At 41.8% G+C, this 15,188-nt stretch overlaps 1 protein-coding gene across 1 annotated transcript; it reads right to left on the bottom strand.

The window, feature by feature from the left end:
* Positions 1-4,238: 4,238 nt before the first annotated feature.
* LOC136445669 (TNF receptor-associated factor 4-like) lies at positions 4,239-14,105 on the bottom strand. Its single transcript, XM_066443802.1, has 5 exons — positions 13,639-14,105; positions 13,189-13,378; positions 6,230-6,306; positions 4,495-4,599; positions 4,239-4,275 (listed from the first exon to the last, which is right to left on the bottom strand). Exons 1-5 carry the CDS (start codon positions 14,103-14,105, stop codon positions 4,239-4,241), a joined length of 876 nt encoding a protein of 291 aa, XP_066299899.1.
* Between the last annotated feature and the right edge of the window lie 1,083 nt (positions 14,106-15,188).

Genomic DNA, 15,188 nt, shown 5'->3' with positions numbered 1-15,188 from the left:
GTTGTCTTGCCCAGTGCAGATTTAGCATACGTAAAGAATCGCCTGGTGTTGCCACTCTCCACATCGTTGACAAGGTCCTCAATAAATGTCTGTATTTACCCGTTTTGCTTTAGGGCGGAGACGGTGTTTTCGACGGATTGCTTCTCTGACTTGTTTGTTGGAATGTATCCATGGCTTTACTGTTCTGGTAGTCGAAATGAGTTTGTGGGGGATGTGCTGTTTGCAGATTGCAATGAACATGTTATACCATGAATCCCAGATGTCGTCCATAGAGTCAAAGATATAATTAATGTCCCAAGGTGCGTTTTCGATGTGTTCATGAAGAGCCTCAATATTTGCTTTGTCATATGACCACACGAGTCGTTTTCCGCTGGGCGGGCGTACTTTCAGATTAAGTGCGGTGACTGTTGATTGGTGGTCAGAGTCACCAAGAGGAGCCAATGTGCCCGTCTGGTAACACATTGCTGGATGGGAGGTTGCAATCAGGTCAAGCAGGTTCCCTCCACGGGTCGGTTCATGAAGCAACTGTTCCAGTCCATGGTTTAGGAATATATTTTCTAGCTGCCGGCCTGGGTTGTCAGTCGCGTTGCTGCTTAACCAGTTGCTGTTCTTCGCGTTGAAGTCGCCCAATATGCCTTTAACAGCCTGGGCTTGGTTCGTGGCTTGCTGCACTTGATCTTCAAAAAGACCATAGAACGTGTCATCTGAAGATGGCGGACGGTATGAACAGTTGATTAAGAATTTGTTATTGGCTTTTGTTATTTCGCACCAGATGGATTCTACGGCGTCATTTTCTAGATCATTGCGCCTGGCGCAGTACAAGAGATCACTGACATATATCATGACACCACCTCCGTGTCTGTTTCGATCTTTGCGGTACAACATGTATCCTTCTAGCTCCACATCTTTGTCTGCAATGTCGTCACTTAGCCAAGTCTCGGTTATGCATATGATAGTAAAATGCATTGAAGACGACCATGCCCTGAGTTCATTTATCTTGGGTAGTAAGCTTCGAGCATTGAGTTGTACTATGGTCAGTAGGTTTTTTGACCGAGAGTTTGAGTTTAATAACAGTTCCGCCATGTCTGACGTGGGATTAGGAGGTAAATTATGGCCTGGCGTTGGAGTCATAGGTTGGGTTTTTTACATTGTCTGTTACAGGTCGCAGGGACATGGCGTAAAAACAGAGGACAAGGAGTGAGAACCAGAAGAACAGCTTTTTTCCCTGGGATCTTGGGAGATACCCCAGATTTGTCGGAAGGGACCCCGGTAGCGGTCACATCCGACGTTTTTTCTGCTTCTTTCTTTACCTTTTTTCCGTTCGACTTTCCGTTTCGTCTTGACACAGTAGATTCAGAGTCGTCGGACTCGCTCTGGCTGGGTGAGAGAGGTCGTTTGGACCCGTTTTCATCGTCTGAGGAGTCATCCGCGCTGGGATCACCCGACTCGCTCAGATTGAGCTGGGGACCCTCTACTGGCGGGGTCTACTCTGTAGTGTCATCAGACATCCACTCGTTGTCCTCTTCATCTGGAAGGGGATGAGACTCAGGCGTTTCTCCCACTTTCTTGAGGTTGGTCTGCGTTTTGTCGGACTGGAGGTCGTCGGCTGATTGGATAACCTCCATGTCCTCCGTATTGGACGTTCGCTCGTTGTCTCCATCTGCTGAAGGAGGCTGAGACTTCTGGGTATTTCCCATCTCAGTGATATTTTCCTTCTTCTTGGGACGAGGTTCTTCCTGGGTCGAGGGGCTTTTAGTTTTCTTACTTGCAGTTTCACCGTGGGTTGCTGTCTCCTTTTCTGATCCTTTGTCACTTGTTCCATTTGACACCTTTTCTGATCCAGAGCCATTCTGACTATTCGGCTTTACCTTGGCCCAGCTGGTCGTGATGTTCAGCCTGTTGGCAAAACTTAGCTGACACGCCCGAGCGGAGTGACCTTCCTACCTGCAGATGTTGCACCTGATGTCCTTGTTACAGTCAGCTGCATCGTGGCCGATCTCAAAGCAGCGGGTGCACTTGATAGCTGTACAGGTGGCGACAAAGTGCTCGTCACTACCACACCGATGACAGATCCTTGGCTGTCCGTTGTATCTGAAGGTTACCAGCTCACTCCCAATCCGGATGGAGTTGGGAATGTGCTTGGTCATCTTCATCCGGTACTGCCTTGTGCCGTTCAGGATGTTGGGGAACCCTTGGTGCGCATGGGTCTGGAGTCGGCTGTCTTGCACTGAACCAAACTCGGTAAGGCGGTGACGGATAAAGTTGTCGTCCATTTCCACGGGTATACCGAGGGCCGTCACGATGGTCAAGCCATTACCGTAAAGCTCAACATCCACTGTGGGGTCAGCCGCAAGCACTGGACTGATTTTGGCCAGACATGCTTGCGACTAGAAGGTAATTTCGCACGCCCCTCTGTGTTTTCGCTGGATCCCTTCGATGTCTGTCGGATTCACGCCGTGTTTCGCCAGCAGATCAATCACATCGTTGAATTTGGCATCTTCCTTCTCGATGAAGGTAACTCCAGCACTTCGTTGTCTCGTAAATTTAGACAGAGTTGGCATCTTCAATGCAGGCGTTTAGCTAGAGAGCCTTAACAGTATACCAGATGTCGGAGGGTTACGATCGCTGGTCTGCGTGCTTGACCCTGCTAACGAGGGGAGGAGACGAGACTGTGACAGCTGGGGTCGCGGTCCGCGTGCCTCGCCCTGCTAAGCAGGGGAGGGGACGCTTTCTTGACAGCCGGGAGATACCACTCTTATTGTTTTGCAGGGGTGTTGGTACACTAAACAAGCCAGAACAATTATTTTTAGATGAAGACCCGATCAGGAACGTATGATCAGAAGGACTAACCTTAGAAGCAGAAAACTAGAACGCAACACAACTGTTCTCGGCAGCCAGGAGCGGGGAATCAGGAGTGGAACTGCGGGCCGGTCCTGCAACGTGAGACGGGTGGGATGGAGGGCCTCGTGTGGCCGAGGCCAGTCCGAGAGAGGACGTCGGTGGTCGAAAAACTTCCACAGTTCAGTCAAAACTGAGTGTATGGACAAAGTTCAACCGCCTAAGGGAGCTCTACGATTTCAGATACATTCCGCTTTCCTGTCATTATGTTTCGATTACCAAGATGTAGAGGTTCTCATTTACTATGTGTGATCATATATTATTGTTTCCGGGTTTAAAAAAAAACAAAACATGAAGGAACGCAAGGTTTATGGTCTAGGAAATAACAAATCTATAACAAACATGAGGAAACTCTAATCCAAAACGTGTAACATGTATAAGGTGGCAACAATGTGTTCTATGGGTTTTGTGTGTAGAGGTCGTACAGGCTGAAGATGTCGTCGTTGTTGTTGTTGGAGAAGGGGTCCGGGAAGAACAGTCTATTTTGGTCGTCTGCGCTCATCAGCTGCAATAAGTGTAAAAGGTATATATGTATGAATGAAGGTAATTACTTAATAGTCGTACATGGTACAATGTATGGTATTGAATGAACAGTAGTATAAGATTTATGTGTCTTACAAGTTTAAGTACAAAATATTATCGCAACCAGTATATAGGTTACAATATAGTGAGGTATGGGTAATTTTGTGTCGCTTTTGGAATGATTAATGGAGACATTGACGTATATTGGTGGATATAGAAGTTTTCACATGACAGATGTACATAAGAAATATTGCTTTGTGTATCAGGTAGGATGTAGTTTGTCTTAGCTGTAATAGTCTGCAACAGTGCATATCTCTCTTTGCTATATGTAAGTTGAACAGTTCATCACAAGATGACAATGATCTTTAATATTTTTATTACATGTGGGACACAATCTGTGGGTGGCTAGTGTGTTGTGGTGTCGTTCCTTTTCATGTTCTAAGCAATGTGCGCTGTTGCTAACTTGTGCTTTGGTAGTTACAATCAGTTAATTGTGAATTATATCACTTCAAGGTATTGGTTATGAAATTTGAAGGAAGATAATGAAAGTAATATGTGATTGGTGGGAGCCATATTGGATGTGGTACTAAAATGATATTTGTAAAGTAACTTACCGTGGAGTCGATCACCTGATATGTTAGCGGATACTCTATACATGTAGTGCTATTCCAGGTGGTACTGTGGGAATAGAAAGAAATGGTTGTTATATTTGATGTGTTATGATATATATATATATATATATATATATGTTTAGAGGAATAATGGATGGTTCAGTTAGAATGTCAGATATTTCATTTTGTCAAGAAGATTCTTACCTGTCAGGAGTGAACGGCGTTGGGGTGGTAGTGTCGGTTGCTGTAATGGAAACGTAATGTTAGACTTATATTTTTTATGACATTGTTAATTTGGTCGTAGTGTGCATAGTCATTAGTTATGTTGAGAGAAGGTAATGTTAGAATTAAGGGAACAATACTATCAATATAGGAAGGAATGTTGGTGGGCGATGCCAAATGTAATAGATGTTTCATTGGCAATTATGTATGTTCATAATATGTAGTGATATTTTCGGCTGACCTGTGGCGGTTGGAATTGCCAGCATTGTGTTCGTGGCAGTCGGCATTGTGTTCGTGGCGGTCGGCGTTGTGTTCGTGGCGGTCGGAGTTGTGTTCGTGGTGGTCACTGTAAGAAGAATGTGAGGTTGAAGTTACTTATTTTATTACATTGTTAGTTTGGTCGCGCAGTATACATTACATAATATTGTCAATTGTATCTTATGTTAGAGTGAAGGATAATAGAGCGTCCGTTTTTTTTGTAAGTTACAGTTTTACTGTTATACCTTTTTCTTGTGGGTAGCAGGTCGTCAACTTGACTGCTGCATAAGTAAAATGAAGACAGTGTTTGCTGGAGTCAGTGTCATGGTGTTGGACTGTACAAGTGCCAGAGGAGAAACTATGCTAATATTTTAAGCAACCCTGATGTGTCAAGATATTATAGGGACAGATTTCTCCACGCAGTTATATTTCGTGTATTCAATTTTTCTGCAATATGAGACTGGGTGCTACTTCCCTTATCAGCTGACTGAATGTCTCGTCAGGAAGCTGCTTCAATTCAGTAGTTAACATTGTATATGTGCTTCTTTGTTCAGTTTATTGATATACTTGTGATTGTAAAATGTACATCTGTACAAATACAACATGATAATGGAAATTCAAATGTCTCCATGCATATATGCATTCCAGTTTTGCAAGCAAGTGTATTTCACAACACCGCTCCTCTTCCAACCTCATACATTGATGATCACGCACTTCACTGTTGCCAGTATGTCCGATTTCAAATGAAAACAAGAATAGTTGACTCTGCAGAAACGTTCTGTCCCTAAACAAATCAATGGCTACTTCGTTTTCCTTGTAACAATTATTACATTAACAACTTATATAAGGCCGGGAGTCGAGGGATGTTCCATGGATGCTGTTTTATATCGAATTCATAGCTTACCCAAAATGTGAATCAGCAGTGTCCAGTTTTCCATATGCATGTCAGATTGACTGCCTGAATTGCTTCACATCTGAGGACTGCTGTCGTCAGGACTGCTGTCGTTGTTGCAAACTCTAAGCGCCACCTTTCTCAGGGGGCTTAGAGGGGCACAGCAAAACTTATCTGTGGAAAAACAAGCAATATATGGCATTATAAAAGGCCAACTTTTTTTATTTACGATAATCTTCAAACGGATCAAAAGTATGACGAAGTTCGAAATCTTTAATGACCGGAGTTGTCCTGCTTACCTGCTGGGTGGTTAGCTGAGTTGAACTCTGCTGAGGCTTACTCAGCACTGCAACGGGTAGAGACGCCGACGGAGGTCTCGGTGTAACGGCTGCCTGGCATGCTAGACACCCAAAGTAAAAGAGGCTGTTAATAAATATTCATTGACATTCATCGGAATCACATCGTCCAACATCACAAGCATAATGACACTGGGCAACATTTGCCTTACATTGATTTACCTACCTTTAGTCTACAAAATGGTGTCTAGTTTGTTTAGGTACATGGTCCGGACCTGTACCTATAAACAATTTTACATGTCAGGTTTTAGGAACACAGCTCTGATTAAAAGTATTTGTAAAAGTAAGTTTGAAACTAGATATTCTTCTTAAACACTTAACATCTACTCTCTTCTCGAAATTACCACTAGAGCTTTAAAGAAAATAAATGCTGTTTTTATGGTTACCCGTCGGACCCCACCAAAAACCTGATGACCCCAGTCTATTATTGGGTGGACTGCTGGCAGGGGACATGCCCATGCTATACTTACTTCATTCCTTTGGTCAGGTTCCACTTCTCCTTTCCGTCAGTGTTGACGGCATGCTCGTATCCTTGTCTAACCAAGCTCTGCAACAATAGAACAGAGATGTGGACTACATAAATTAGATTTCAGGTAGCTTTTCAGTGCTTATCCATCTTTTCAAAATAGAGCTTTCTTAATTTCTCACCGGTCATAAGTGTTTACACATAAAGGAATGGGGGGTATCGAATTGAACTTTGTAAAATACGCATTTCAGAATATGGATATGGTCTATCTAACCACAGAAATCACAAAAGTTTGGCAATCATTCGAGTTAAAGCCCCCTGTACATACCCCATGAAGTTTGTACATGTTCTAATGGGACTAGTCCATTTTTGCAATAGGGGTGATTTTGGAATAGCCTATATATGGAGAATAGATTTTGGGTTCGAGTTCAAATTCATGATATACCTCGAACTCAGGTGAGGGACTTCGGGACACGGGGGGGGGGTCTTGTGGTGATGGGTTCCATCTTTGCCCATCCTCGAACTCAGGTGAGGGACTTCGGGACACGGGGGGGGGGGGGGGGTCTTGTGGTGATGGGTTCCATCTTTGCCCATCCTCGAACTCAGGTGAGGGACTTCGGGACACGGGGGGTCTTGTGATGGGTTCCATCTTTGCCCATCCTCGAACTCAGGTGAGGGAAATCGGAAACCAGGGAGACTGATATAGAAAATAGTTACTGACATAAACTTGGATCATTGTGCCAGAATGGACAAGAAGATGCCTGCTGGTATCCTCTTTCATAACAAAACACTTCTGTCTTCATATTCGAAGGCAACATGGTTGTGATCGTGCAATTTCAGCGTCATCTATCAGAACAATATCGCTCGATGGAATTGTAGTTTGTACTTAGTGATATTGCATTCAGTCTTGCTTTCTTCATGTTCTAACAGGTGGTTCCTCTTCTTTGGAGAGAAGCAGATTACCTTCTTGACCTTCTTCGTGTCATTTTCCAACTGGAGATTGAATCGCAAGTATTTTGATCCTTTTGTGTCGTCTTTTATTGGAGATGTGTTGTTTGATAAAGTACACATAGTGAGAAGACCCCGGGATCACAAGGGTGTCGACATGCCTGTCTGCAAGCAGTTTCCTGGTAATCTACGCAAAGGTGGAGCACTGTGCTGTCTTGGACAAGCAACCGCCGGGAGTTACTGTATTTCCTCACGGAAAGGTGCGCCCCATCCATTACAGACAGCATTTTCGTCCATCCAGACGCACTGCTAGACAGACGCCGTCACCTCACACTCTGGATGCTAGATTTGTTTCTAGCGCCCTTTCCGGACGGAATATATCCCTCAGAGGCAACTTACCACCGTCAGCTTTAAATGTGGCAACCACAATATACCGTTTCTTCTTTCCGCCGGTCGACATGACATCCGTTGTAGTCGAGCGTGTAGTCCGACGGTAGATCGAGCGTCATAAAGGTCTCATCGATGACTTAAAAATATTCCTCAGTGGGTAAGAATGACACAAAAATGTCACTCAGTGGTATTGACAGACTCAGCCTCTCTTTAGAAGCAGTATACATGCAATTGGTAAGACTTAGGCAACAACACATCCATTGCTGTAATTAGTCATTTAAAATGTGTTTGAAAGGTATTTAACAGTGGTCAAGTCACATATCATTGTTTACAAGTATTATCTGAGTTGGTTATTTTTGCTTTAATCTATCAGTTCCAAGTCACGGGCCATTATGAAAAAAAAACACAAACTAGATCGTGTACAGCATAGTTTCTACATGTAGTACTCAACATATTATATTAATTTAGAACTGAATACATTCATTCATCTACATCATTTTCATCACTCAGATTTTCATCACTTTCATAATCTGACATTCTTTCTCCATCACTTGGTGGCTCATCTTCATGCAAAGTTTCACACATCTCCAAATCAACATCTTCTGGGATTGGAAAAAGTATGAGATAGGTTGACGGCACAAAGGGCAGGTTTTGATCTGGTACATGATGCTGGAGGAAATAGTACATGGTCTTTCGACTTAATTTCAAACGAAAAGCAGATGCACCTTCTCTGTTAACCCTTCCCCCTTTCTACAGGGATGTAGTATTGTCTTGGCATGAGTTGGGAGGAGGAAAGACAGATTTTGCCCATGTACGTAATGAAATAATTTGGTGTAACGAAAATTTTATGTTGAATAACAAAACACTCTACTATAGACACTGGATGGATAGTGGTATTATATTTGTAAGAGATATATGCTGTGTCTCAGACTATATAACGCCTGTGTCGTTGCTCGAGAGATTCACCATCAGGAATAACTGGCTTTGTGAGTTCACCTGTGTTAAATTGGCAATAGGGCGGAGATGGTTTTCTGAAGAAGATAGTCAATTCCTTGAAAGCAACTCACTTTGGCATAATGGGCAGTGTAAAACAGCTGACACATTTACTAGTAGATACTTGTATTCCACTTATGTGTTTCATAACACTGTAACACCCACTTCCCAGGCATATTGGGATCGTACAATCCCCAATCTGGACTGGAGAAGGATTTGGAGGAGCCAAATTTGTTAAATCAACCATAATAAGTTGCGAGAATTTAACTTTAAATTATTACATAGAATACTACCTTGTAAGTACCTGCTCAACAAATGGAAAGTAAGAGACATGTCTGGAAACATGTACAGCCCTACCTGTGATATATGTGAAAAGATCGAAGATTATGAACACATGTTCTTAGAATGCAGTAGATTAAGAAAATTTTGGTGTAGATTAAGCATTACCCAGGATGAAGTCTTGTTAGCATCCAAAGAATGCTGTGCTAGCTTATTAACAATAGCAAAGTACTCGATCTATGTCTCCTGGTTAAAATGTAAAGATAATCCTAGACAACTCATGAGGGATGAAGTGTTCCTTCCTTTTCTGCATTTGTGTTCACTATACAATGTTAAGCTTCCAAACAGCAGTGAATAATTGGTATTATGTACCCTGATGGAATAACGTATCCTGACGGAATTATGTGCCAAAGTGGAATTATGTACCCGATGTTATGTACCCAGGTGGAAATATGTACCCTGATTATGTACCCGGACGGAATTATTTACCCTGGTGGAATTATATATCCTGGTGAAATTATGTATTCTGGTAGAACTATGTACCCTGATGGAATATATGAACCCTGGCGGAATTATGTATTCTGGTAGAACTATGTACCCTGATGGAATATATGAACCCTGGCGGAATTATGTACTCTGGCGAAATTATGTACCATGATGAAATTAAAATCATTTGAAAAAAAAAAATAGTACATGGACTATCCGTTTGTTTAGACTAACAATTTGGGTTCTCAGTGCCGCTCTTTTCCCATCCTCAACCATATCAAGCTGGGCGACTGCAAGTTTTGTTAAGTCCTTCTGGTTCTGGAAATGGTGAAATGCTTCCTTCATCTCCTGTTAAACCATTTCCGCCTCCTCTCCAGCCCGATGAAGGAGATTAAGGTGCTTAGTTGCTTTCCTCAGCAAGCTGTAGCAAACCTGTCTCCTATAAGTTGACAAAAGTTATTAATGGTTGCTGATTTATGTGACCAATGATAAAACTTTCCTTTGTTGAAATTTATGGAATCATCCACATTGTTAGATAATGATAGCCTCCGATGCAGACTCCTCCCGGCTTTTCATTTTCAAATTACAATGACGATTTCTCTTTATTTTGGTTTAGGAAAAATATCTATATTGTTTGAAATAAGTCTTGTCAATAGAACAACAATTTCAAATATGTAGTACCTAGTGATGTATGATAAAGTCCTATCAATTAAAGAATAAGCATACGGGGGAATACTGATACTGTATGATAATCAAATGAATGACAACTGCCAGGCAAATAAGCAAACGCAACAAAAAATGTTGGTTCAATTCAGGAATATTGCTGCCATTATGATTAGGTGTCTGTCTCTTCCCGGAACTCCACTTAGACTTACTGAGTGAATGATCATTGTGAATAAAGCTTGGTACTCTTAGTGTGGTGAGGCAAAGTCTAATTTAAGGAGTAATCGTTGAGTATGTATTTAGTAGCCCGTCTTTGAACTCTCTAGTATAGAGATGAGGTTTTCTAGTATAGAGATGAGGGTATGGGAGCGGGGTGACCATACCGTTATACAGTATTCAAGTTGGGGTCTGACTAAAATGATTCTGTTGCAAATAGTCCTAAAACTGCGTGAAGTTTCGTCGTGGTGCGACAAGGCTATCGATAATTACAGGATACATATGGTTATGTTGGGAATAATGCTTCCTGGGCCGCCTTAACCCAACAGAGAAAAATATTGCTACCCCGCCTGACGGCCCTGTACCACCATAATTACTCTGCACCCAAGAAAGGCGTGAGAAGTAGTTGGGCACAAGACATCTTTAATGCTGTCCGAACGAGCTCTTAGAGTACAGATGTCTATGGCCAGGCCGAAGGTGTGCCCAAGTTTTCTCACCTTTGATGATATGGTAGCGCATTTACTGTGAAGTAAACTGGCCATGTCCCGTAATTACTTGACTTGAAGATTCTCACTCCATCCGTGTTCATCAGCAGGGACATGTTGTTTGGCTCCCTCAACTCCTTAATCTTCTTGTACTGCCTGCCATCGGTGATGTCTTCATATGTGTTGGCCCTTTCTCCTTCTGTCAAACCTGTCTTGAATCATTTTGAAGAAACCTTCACCTGTAGGAAAAACACAAATATATATATATATTAGTGATATTACATTTACAAACACATTTACATTTGTAAAGTAAGAATTAAGTTTTTTTTACTGCTACTGTAACTCTAATTAGGGCTGTTGAAAACTTGCTTAATCTGCATTGACATTAATCCGTCAGGTTACCAAAATCTGCCACAACAATAACAAAGTGACATGTTATATCATAGAAATAGCAGTAGCATAGAAATAGCAGCTACATGGTTAGACAAGTCCATAGGCCTGATGAAAGTGAAAGTGTGGATCAGGCTATCGTATGTCCCATCGTATTTGCCCGATCAGGGCCAGTGTGATTTATCCATGGGTGTGATATCTACATGGGTAGATGTGGTGACATATTGGTCCACTAGCCTAATAACATTAACCGTGCTCCCTGGCGATTGCCTTAGTTAACAGCCATAGATGCTTCTTGAAAGTGTAACAATTTTTAATCCCCTACTTGATCTTTTATAGCACTTTCTGGGAGGGCAAAAAAAAGTGTGTGACACTACTTTTGGTCCTCTAGATTACCAGTCTCTGTTTAGTCGAAATCTATGTATATATAGCCCATGAAATGATTCTCATCAGCATTTCTTTTAAAATTTGAAATGTGGGACTCTTTGCCATATGTCTTGTTAGATATATAAAGGCATTGCACTGGACTTACCACTCATCAGAGTTCAGGGAGGGAGGATATCACATTACATGCTGCTGTGCTACCTTGAAGCACTAGGGTCCATAGCATCTGGAATTTCAATTTTTTTTTTTTGTGTGTGTGTGTTGGGGGGTTAACATGGGCCTACTACAATAATCATAAAAAATACTTATGTTTGGCCCTTGAGTAATATTTTTATGGGTATGAGAAATCCCTAATTAAGAATAAAAGTTCAATTGCAGTTGGTTTGATAATGGGATCATTGAGCAAAGGTACATCCCTGTTGTTATAAAACTTTCAAATATAAAATAAGTTCCAAATTACTTTGAAGCATCATTACGAATGGGTTGCTGTGGAGATGTATAATCATGCCCTCATTTGCTGTGAGGCTTGTCAGGAAATAGAATCAGTTTTGTGCTGCATGGTTCGGTTCTATCACCAAAGAAGAAGATGTGCAGAAGGTTCATGCTTCTTGTCATGTTACATGACACCTGACACAATGTGTAAATTCAGCAAGAGTAACTCCTTTGTCTTATAGCTAAACATTATTCCTTACCTTCATTAAAGTGCTTTCTTTACAGAAGTATTTGATGATTTCTTTGCTCTAAGTAAAAATGCATAAAATTATGTCATCAAGTTTCGGGCCAGTGAAAAGTTGGATGGGCCAGTAAATTTTCAACAGGGAGGGCCCTAACATAAGGCAATTTTTTTACTGATCTTTTAATGCCTCTCAAGTACTCTATGCTAATTAGAAAGGTAAATAAACATGGTCAATGCACATACTGGTGTAGCTGTTAGTTGCTTTGTATATGTTTTATTTATTGTTTTGTTGAAAACCGAATTTCACAAACCATGAATAATGATGGCACTGAAAGGAGGGACACTTTGACCAAATCAGTCACACAAGTTGACAACTGTCATATAAATGGGAATAAAAGCTTTAAGATAACTAAACACTAAAAGTTTGGGTTTTGTACTGTTGGCTCACTTCTACAGTGTACACTCACATTTTTTTTATGACAATATACCACTTGTAAGGCAGAGCTAAGGGGGGTACGTTAACTGAATTTGTACCCAAGTACAACGTATATTCTTAAAAGTTATGTGTCTAGATTTCATTCATAAAAAAAACTGACCACTTTCTAGTAGCGAGCATGGAGCACTTTGAAGGATGTAACGATTTAGACCTGAATTGGTGTAAAGGCCACATGTGCAGGTGAAATGATCCAAGAGACAAGTGAGTTTGTGACAAATTAGATTCATGTAAAAGAGGTCGATGAATATGAAATTACCTGCTCTGCCCATTTGCTTGGGTAGCGGCCCCCACCCTTCTCAGTTGAAAAAGGTGGAACCGCCGTGTTTGCACATGATTCTTTTTCTCAATGGTCTCACAGTTTATGTTTTGCATGAATGGATGGCGGGCAACCTGTTGCCAAAGATGACTGCCAACGTCTGAAAGAGATTACAGCATTGTCAAATGTAAAAGCATGTGCAGGTGAAATGATCCAAGAAAACTTTGTAGAAATGACCATTTGCTGTATCCTAAAGGATACAGGCGCCTTGCTGGAGGTTAGCTAGAGAGAAAAAACTCACCGCCCAGTCACCAGCCGCCAGCTGGCGCTCCAAGCGCTTAGCAAGCCTGGAGGCCACCCGGGCGTGAACACCCGTCGCCACCTCCATGTGCTTCTGCAGGTCACAGCGCCTCAATACCTCAGAGCACCCAGGCACCTTACACTGAACCACGGCGTTGTCACAGGTCATCTGATGCCCCAAAACGTCTGACCTATAATGTCATAATTTGAGGTTATGGACATGGAATAAGTATTCCTCAGGCAGAACAATACATAACACCTGTAGGTTGATGGCTTTCATATTTAAATTTCGTTCTCTTTCTTTCTATGGACAATTTTTACAATCTATCATCAGTCAGTTATGGTGATATTATAAATTGTTAAAGGTAAAAACTAATGAGTGCTTTCAAATGCTCATTTTCATTTTTCAATCAAGGGAAAAAGTACGAAACGGAACAGGCACCTGCATAACCTGGCGCTACACCCCAAGAAGCACTTGCTCTCGCCTTTCGGGCAGTAGATGGCAACGTGGGGGGCCATTTCCTGCCTCGTCAATCGAACGCCACATCTGCAGCGCTCGTCAAAGCCATACCCACAGACGTCCCTGTGAGACTGCAGCCCTTCCCTTGGGACGTGGGTGGTACACCCTTCGTTCGGGCAGGCCACTTTCACGTGGGGATATGTTGTCTTGAGGTGAGTCAACACGTCATCCACCGTCACCTTCTCTGGGAACTCACACTCAAATGCGCAGGTGGCCTCCAGTTTCCGGGACAGATTGCACACTGCAATGTTTGGTCCCACCCGAGTGACTGAACCTTTGCATAAAGGGCATTCCATGATGACCTGGTGACACCCGAAGCACACGTGCCCACAGCGTAGCATCTGTGCACTGACAAGAGGTGCGGTGTGGCGAGAAGGGTCTGTACTAATCGGCTCCATGGAGCGAATATTATCAAACAGTATGGTGAATGTGCGTTTTAAACATTGTTATATAAATATATATGATAGCAGTAGTTCAACTAAATTAATCATGAAATTTTGATTTCTATCAAAAGGATATTTGACGTCATATTTCCGTCATTGATGGCCCGTAGAACATCTGACGTAGCTGTCTTGCCGGAATTGGCAACGTCTTTCTGGCCCAGTTCCCACATGCCATCGTTTTAGAAGATCTCCCTACATCAATGGGAGCAATTGTTAAAGAGGGAACATTTAAATAAAAAATTATCTGACAGTGAGCCCCTAGAAATGTGTGATTATGTTCCTCTCAATATATGAAGCAGCTAATTTCTCCGAATGTGAAGATATGTTTGTTCTTCTGATGCCTGTGTTCACTTGGGTCTACCCTCCCTCCAGACACGTCGTCTCCAACTGGTCACGAACTTTGCGAACACTCTTAGTCAATCTGTACATTTCCAACACCTTTTGCCATCCACCAGAGGTCACATTAGTAGGCGCCAAACTAGATCGTCGCATAAACTTAACGATCCTCGTTGCAATACAAACCGATATCGCAACAGTGCCGTACCATTCATTGTCCGCTTGCTTAATACGTATATGTAATGTCTATCTCTATGATCTCTGTATATTGTCTTAAAGAATTAATGGTTTTAACAATTAATGTGTGTTTGTATCATGGATTTCGTATTCAATTGTGTAATGATGTGGATGAATTTTAATGTGAATGCTACAGCAACAATTCAGTCCGTTGACTGCTACTGTTGAGCATCATTTTACCTTCTGAAATAAACCATTCATAAATAGAAATAAACCATTCATATTATACTGCCATACATGTTTTCAAAATCTGATGTGAACAACATAAAACTTTGCTTCTAACCAAATTTGAATGCAACAATATAACTTAACTCGGATAACAAATGCTTCCCCTGTGAAATCAATTCTAAAAATAACCCAATAAGAAAAGAGCTTCGTCATCTAAAGAACAACAACAAAACAAGAATGTGAATGTAGGGATTTTAGGATAGTACCGTCCAAAATAAGAACAACAGCTGAAATCAA

This window comes from Branchiostoma lanceolatum, chromosome 12, assembly GCF_035083965.1.
Source record: "Branchiostoma lanceolatum isolate klBraLanc5 chromosome 12, klBraLanc5.hap2, whole genome shotgun sequence".
Taxonomy (NCBI): Eukaryota; Metazoa; Chordata; class Leptocardii; order Amphioxiformes; family Branchiostomatidae; genus Branchiostoma; species Branchiostoma lanceolatum.
The sequence above is the reverse complement of the archived record's forward strand: the minus strand, read 5'-3'. Positions and strand labels throughout refer to the sequence as shown.